Source organism: Equus caballus, chromosome 1, assembly GCF_041296265.1.
Source record: "Equus caballus isolate H_3958 breed thoroughbred chromosome 1, TB-T2T, whole genome shotgun sequence".
Taxonomy (NCBI): Eukaryota; Metazoa; Chordata; class Mammalia; order Perissodactyla; family Equidae; genus Equus; species Equus caballus.
In genome coordinates, this window is record NC_091684.1 from 188,126,633 (window position 1) to 188,133,787 (window position 7,155).

Genomic DNA, 7,155 nt, shown 5'->3' on the forward strand with positions numbered 1-7,155 from the left:
ATAATGTTTTCACGGTTCATCTACAGTGTGGCGTGTATCCATACTTCATTCCTTTTTGTGGGTGAATAATCTATTTGAGAGGATAGACCACATTTTGTTTATCCATTCATCAGTTGATGGATATTTGACTTGTTTGACTTTTTGGATATTACGAATAGTGCTGCTATGAACATTCGTGCACAAGTTTTTGTTGAAACACCTGTTCTCAGTTTTGGGGGGTAAATACCCCGGAGTGGAATTGCCAGGTCACATGGAAGTTCTATGTTTAACTTTTTGAGGCATCGTCAAACATTCCGAGGCTGCTGCATCGTTTTTCACTCCCACCAGCAACATAGAAGGCTTCCAATTTCTCCACATGCTTGCCAACATTTGTTGTTTTCCTTTTTTAAAAAACTATTATAGCCACTCTAGTGGGTGTAACGTGGTATCTCATTGTCAATCTCTTTTTATGGATAAATAATTCCTCATAGAAACCACTTCAGAAACAAAAAAAAGCATGCTCATGTCAGAGCTAACGTTTTCTTCTTTTGTAGATGAGGCGACCACTACACTGGTAGATTTCCCTAAGATGGGCTGCAAAGAGGAACTCAGGAGATTCCGGACAACAGAGCTGAGCTTTACCGGCTCCCATCACCCACTCCCTGCAGCAAGCAGGATCCACGTCAAGTTGTCTAAAGGATGCCTATTGAAATGTCAGCCCCCCTGTGGAATAGCCAGGTGTCTTTAGTCAGTGACTGGCAAAAAGGCATCTGAACCATTTTGAGGCTTGGCTAGTAAAAAGCATCTCCAAGAAAAAAAGCCTTTTTTTTTTTTTTATGAACATTCGTTTTTTTTCTCCACACGTGCTGTACTTTTAAGGAAAATGAAATACAACTAGCCATGAATTCCACCTCCCACTTTAGATGAAGTAATTTGTTCAGATAAAGCAATGGATTACACAGCTTGGGCCTTATGAAATTTCAAATTCCTTCCTAGCACATTTCTCATCAATAATTCAGTGTCCATTACACATATTCCTGTGAGATTCTGTCATGGTGTATGTAATCTCTGATTGCTATAATCAACACACTACAAAAGTTATTCTTTTCCTTTCAAAAGCACTTAGTTTTGAGAATTAAAACACATATACGCACATGATTACTCAGATAAAGCAAGAGGGCAATAGGATTTTTTTTTTTCAGTTTCTGCATCCATTTCTGCCTTCTGGGCTGTCTGGTACAAATAACCTCAGTGAGGAGTTTAGTTTCTCTTGAAGTTTGCCTCTCCGCAGTGTAAACTGTAGTGACGGGAAGAGAAGCTGAGACATCGCACAGTGGGTGCCGCCTAGTTGGGAGGAAACAGGAACTAACTAGAAACTGGAGACAAAGCTAAAGCTTGAAAGAGGCCCAGCTCTGGTCTGCTTCGGGGAGGTCTTCCTGGGAACCCGCATGTTCCAGATAAAGACTTGAAGGGATCTTGAAAAGGACCGGGGGAACTGATGGAGTGATCCTTCGTTGGACTGGAAAACCCAAGGGAGCCTAGACTAGGGACCCTGAGGAGTCGGGGAGGTCCTTAAAAATCATGGTAATCGACCATCCGTTCTTTTTTTTACACAGAAACCGTTCAATTCCTAAATGAAGTGAAGAAACTTTAGGAGTGTCTACATCGATTTCTGTGTCTTAAAGATTTAGGGCACGTGAACTAGAGCTGGGTCACACGTGCAGGGGCCTCAGCAAAGGCTGAAAGCCTGGTATTTCACGGAAGGACTCGAAGGTGGTCCTGCTGTTCCTGGAGACAGGTCTGGCCAGCTGTAAGGCCAGCCCTCCGTGGGTTTAGAGGAGTTGGCATCTCGGCTCGCCCAGGCCTTCACACTCGCCTCCCCCCGGGACCCGCCAACTCTCCCGGGTACAAAGTACAGCAGGGACGCGGGCGGGGCCTTTCCAGGCGGCGCAGCCGTGTCCTCCTCCCGTGAACACCTAGATGGATTTCCAATACCGCGCCGGGCACGGTGGGGAGGGCGCCCAGGCTCCTTCCGCGCTCCCAGCCGCGCGTCCGCCTTTCTGCAGTCGATATTCCTCCGGGAGACGCAGGGGGCTCTGGGCCCGACAAGCTTTATTAAGAGATTCGCAATGGTTTACTCAGGCCCTTGAACGCTCCCGCCCGAGAAGAGCTGCCCGCGGCGTGGTAACGCAGAAGCCCCTCCTGCGCGGCTGTGGTCTTTCCTCCTAACGCTCGCGGCTTAGGGTCAGTTTGCGTGACTCCAAGAGTAGCTGCGTGGGCGCCCGTGCGGGGTCCGGCCCCAAGAAAGGAGTTGGACCCTGCAAAGAACGTCACCGCGCTACCAGACCGCCCGGGCACTTTGCACGCGCCATCTACGCGTCGGTCTGGAGGTAGCGTGCCCTGGGTAAGGAGGACCGGGAGCTTCCGCGGCGGGTCTGAGGGGCACGGCCGGCAGGGACAGAGGCGGGAGGTTTAGGGCCCGGGACGATTGGACCAGAGCGGAGTTGGGGTCCCTTAGGGCAGGGCAGCAACTGAGGGAAACTGAGATGAACTCCAGACATCTGTGCCTGGGGTCTGCTTCATTCTTTGCTTTGGATAAGAGCCGGGTGGGATGGGACGGGATCCAGATCTTTGGTTCCCACCCATCCTCCAGGAAGGCGGAGAAACGCCCCGGGTCCCCCTGAGCGGCGGGTAAAGGGTGCTGCAGGGGAACCCCGGAAACAGCTGCTCGGGTTGATCCTAGCGCAGGACTGGGAAGGAAAAACATTGGGCGAGGGGTGATAAAGCACCCATATCGCCTTCCTCCCTCTTTTTCTCCCCCCCCCCTCCCTTTTCGTAGCTGCTGACGTGCTGGTGGTACCTATTAATCATTCACCAGCCCAGGACCGCGCTAGTTAATGGCTGTGCCGCGCGGGGCTCCAGCCTCCCAGCCTCCCCTCTCCACGCTCGCGTGTGCCCAGGCGCCCCGGAGCGGCAAGCGGCTGGGCGCAGGCAGCCTCTGGGCGATGCGCCCCGCCGGTGTGGGTTGGAGCCGCGCTCCCTGCAGCCGCTGCGCGCTCCCCCGAAGCACCCGGCGGCAGTGAGGTGCGAGCCGGCAGCCGGGGTGCCAAGTGAGGGCGCAAGCAGCGGGGGCGCGAAGAGAGCACCCCAGCCTCATCGGCCCCCATCAGCCGAGATGTTCCCCAATGGCACCGCCTCCTCTCCCTCCTCTCCTAGCCCCAGCCCGGGCAGCTGCGGCGAAGGAGGCGGCAGCAGGGGCCCCGGGGCCGGAGCTGCGGACGGCATGGAGGAACCGGGGCGGAATGCGTCCCAGAACGGGACCTTGAGCGAGGGCCAGGGCAGCGCCATCCTCATCTCTTTCATCTACTCCGTGGTGTGCCTGGTGGGGCTGTGTGGGAACTCCATGGTCATCTACGTGATCCTGCGCTACGCCAAGATGAAGACGGCCACCAACATCTACATCCTCAACCTGGCCATCGCCGATGAGCTGCTCATGCTCAGCGTGCCCTTCCTGGTCACCTCCACGTTGCTTCGCCACTGGCCCTTCGGCGCGTTGCTCTGCCGCCTTGTGCTCAGCGTGGACGCAGTCAACATGTTCACCAGCATCTACTGTCTGACTGTGCTTAGCGTGGACCGCTACGTGGCCGTGGTGCACCCCATCAAGGCAGCGCGCTACCGCCGGCCCACCGTGGCCAAGGTGGTGAATCTGGGCGTGTGGGTGCTATCGCTACTTGTCATCCTGCCCATTGTGGTCTTCTCGCGCACCGCGGCCAACAGTGATGGCACGGTGGCCTGCAACATGCTCATGCCGGAGCCTGCCCAGCGCTGGCTGGTGGGCTTCGTGTTGTACACATTTCTCATGGGCTTCCTGCTGCCAGTCGGGGCCATCTGCCTGTGCTACGTGCTCATCATCGCCAAAATGCGCATGGTGGCCCTCAAGGCCGGCTGGCAGCAGCGCAAGCGCTCGGAGCGCAAGATCACCCTGATGGTGATGATGGTGGTGATGGTGTTTGTCATCTGTTGGATGCCTTTCTATGTCGTACAGCTGGTCAACGTGTTCGCAGAGCAGGACGACGCCACGGTGAGCCAGCTGTCGGTGATCCTCGGCTACGCCAACAGCTGCGCCAACCCCATCCTCTACGGCTTCCTTTCGGACAACTTCAAGCGCTCTTTCCAGCGCATCCTGTGTCTCAGCTGGATGGACAACGCTGTGGAGGAGCCGGTCGACTACTATGCCACGGCCCTCAAGAGCCGCGCCTACAGCGTGGAGGACTTCCAGCCGGAGAACCTGGAGTCTGGAGGCGTCTTCCGTAATGGCACCTGCACATCGCGGATCACCACGCTCTGAGCCTGGGCCTTCCAGGGGCCCTGCGCCAAGGGAGGGGGAAGATGAAGGGAAAGGGAGACCGGGTGCGAGAGGTGAAAGTATCCGGTGCCTCAGGGTGCTGTGGGGCTGGGACACTGTGCGCTCTGGGTGGAGAGACCTGGGAAAGGCGCGCAACAAAGGTGGAACTGGGCACTTTGCTTATACACTGGGAAGCCTTGAGGGCCCCTTTCTCTTCTGTCTCCTGCTTTCGCTCCTCCCTCTACTGCGCTTGCCCTTCTGCACCCCTCCGTGCTCCCCACTCTGTAACTTCGATCTTTCCTTCCGCGGGTCCCGCCGGTGCAGATCAGGAACTCATCAACGTCGCCAACTCAGTCTGACCTTCAGCTTCTCCAGCAGTAATTTCTGTTTAAGCTGAGCCACGGTTACCGCCACGGGTTTCCCTCGGGGTGAGTCCCCGGCTTCCCCTTAGCCTCGCCCTGCCCTGCCCCGCCCCTCGCCTTGTTCTGCCTGGTGCCCCTAGCGGAGTCTGGAGAACCAGCGCTCTCCCTCTGCTCAGCCCTACTTGAAGGGAAGTCGGACTTGAGAAAGAACGAGGCAGCTGGTCTTTTCTCCTCCTCGGTGAAGCGCCCTTGCCCGACCCTCTCCAGCACTCCCGCTCCACCCAGAGCCGAGCGAGTGGCTTAGAAAAATCACTCCCGCGCTTCGAACGCCAGGCATTCTGCAGCCCCCATTCAAATCTCCCTTTGGAGCTAAAGGAGCTGAGAACAAGCGACCGAGGGGTTTCTAGAAGATTCTGGGGTTTGGGTGGGAAGGGGTTGCAATGGAAGCCACCCTCCCAGGGGGTCACAACCGGCGCTTTTGGTTTCAAAGACCAAGCGCCGGGCGCTCCCGGGACAGCGGTCTGCGCGCGGCCGGGCGGGGCGGGGCGCGTTTTCCCGGCGGCAGCAGCGTGGCCGCGGACACCCCGGGCTTTCTCCCTCGCCGAGGCTTCCGGGGTGCAGATCTGAGAGTGACGACAGACTCGGTTTCCTGCTCCGGTTTACCTAGAAGACGCGGCACTCGGGCAGGGACCTCGGGGGGCGCTTTCGGGTCCCCGGCCAATCCCGACCGCGTCGCCGCCGCCCGCAGGCTGGAGAGCGCGGCCTGCCGGGCGCCTAAGGGGAGCTGCCTTTCCAGCGGTGCCTACTAAGTTATTTTCTCGTTTAACATATTTATTTATTTATTTGTGGTGTTTGGACACGCGTTTCTGCTTTTCTTTCCGCTACTCGGCTAGCCCAGGGCCTTTCTTCAGGACACTGGGGGTGGGGGTGGAGGTGGCGTGCGGGGAGGCTCTCTCCCCGACGCCCCCTCAAAACCTCGCCTCTTTGGTGGGCCATCTTTTCTTCTCCTTTCCTCCAGCCTTTCTAGTTTGGCTTGGGTCCAGTGAAGTTTGGAGAGTTTTTCATACTTTTCTTATGTAGTCCCTTGTTTGTCATAATAAATAAATAAGGTGGGATTGCCTCCTCCCCTGCAGAGTGGACAGTCCCGAACTCCTAGCTTTCAGCATCACCGTATTATACATATTTGTTTATCGTGCTCTGTTGTCATGAGTCCCTGAAATAATTGCCAAATGCAGCCACTGACAGGGACGGGTGCGAGGCTGGCTTTCAGAACACTTTCAGGTTTTCAAATAAAGGGTTCAAGCAGCCCTCAAACCCGGAAGTGAGAAATCTGATTCAGACAGACTTTAATCAGTGCTGAGGATGTCCCTGCTTATGCCCCTGCTCCCTCTAGGTTCCAGCATAGGTGATTCTAACGTATGATCTAGTTACCATCGTCACTTCTTTTGAGGACGTTGAAAGTAGAGTAATTTGTGTCTATGTTTAATCTTACCAACTACATTGGAAGCCTGAGCTGGGCAAGGACCAATAATTTGACTTTGTATTTTCTGTCTTGCTTTGTATACTGGCTTGTACACAGTAGGCACAAAATACATGCGCGTTGGCTGATTATTTAAGTAAACCAGAGTGTATTACAATCATTGGGAGACACTAACTCTGGGGTTCTCAGGTTCTCTCGCTGACATGATACGCAATGGTTGAAATCACTATGGAAAAAGATATTTCGTGTCTATTTGCTTCAAGAACATTGTGCTTTCCTGAAAGCAGTAACCAAGAGTTAAAATGTCCCTAATGTTTTGTTTAATGAACACATATGCTTTTGGTCATAAATCACAAAGTTTAGATCTGTCCCTTAATAATAATATATATTATTATTCCTTTGCAAAATAGATTTTTAATGGTTAAGAACAGTGAAATTTACAAATTAAAATCACCCTCATAAGAGGAGACAAGTCTAGTGCTTTTAACCTGTTACCATTGTAATATTAACTAAATAAACAAATGTATTATGTTGTTGCACGTTGTCTGACTTTGCCATTTGACTTTCAATGGATTGCTTGAAAATACACACACGATGTCTTGCTTTATGTTTCATTTAGATTTTAAGAAGCAAGGTTTCAGGTTACCTTTGGAAATTTTGCCAAGATTGAGATTATACTTTATTTTTTTAAAAAGAGAAGTCTGTTAGTTCAGAGTCGGAGAAAAAAAAACACTTTGACCCTGTATGAATAGGAAGCAGTGCCTCTGGTTGCACTCTCTGTGGTTTGCTGTTGTCACCAAACTAACTAGATAACATCTCAATCTCTCACAGATTAAATTACTGTCTGCCCTCATTTATGACCTCAGACTTCGTTGTGGGAGCTAAGTAATTGCTGATTTACATCCCAGAGGAAGATAATGGAAGGGAAGGGAAAAAAAAGCGATGTGGGGGAGATTGCCTAAAAGTGTTCCAGAGGGCAATGGATAAAA

General features: G+C 53.1%; 1 protein-coding gene across 3 annotated transcripts; it reads left to right on the forward strand.

Annotated features, from left to right (window-relative positions):
• Positions 1 to 1,350: 1,350 nt before the first annotated feature.
• SSTR1 (somatostatin receptor 1) lies at positions 1,351 to 6,705 on the forward strand. Of its 3 annotated transcripts, none has more exons than XM_023638714.2 (2): positions 1,351 to 2,383; positions 3,196 to 6,705. In XM_023638714.2, exon 2 carries the CDS (start codon positions 3,263 to 3,265, stop codon positions 4,325 to 4,327), a length of 1,065 nt encoding a protein of 354 aa, XP_023494482.1. In that variant the 5' UTR covers positions 1,351 to 2,383; positions 3,196 to 3,262; the 3' UTR covers positions 4,328 to 6,705. The 3 variants fall into 3 exon arrangements, with proteins under 3 accessions (XP_023494482.1, XP_023494437.1, NP_001244028.1); XM_023638669.2 differs by having other exon boundaries at positions 1,854 to 2,383; positions 2,819 to 6,705; NM_001257099.1 differs by lacking the exon at positions 1,351 to 2,383 and having other exon boundaries at positions 3,155 to 4,327.
• Positions 6,706 to 7,155: the final 450 nt, after the last annotated feature.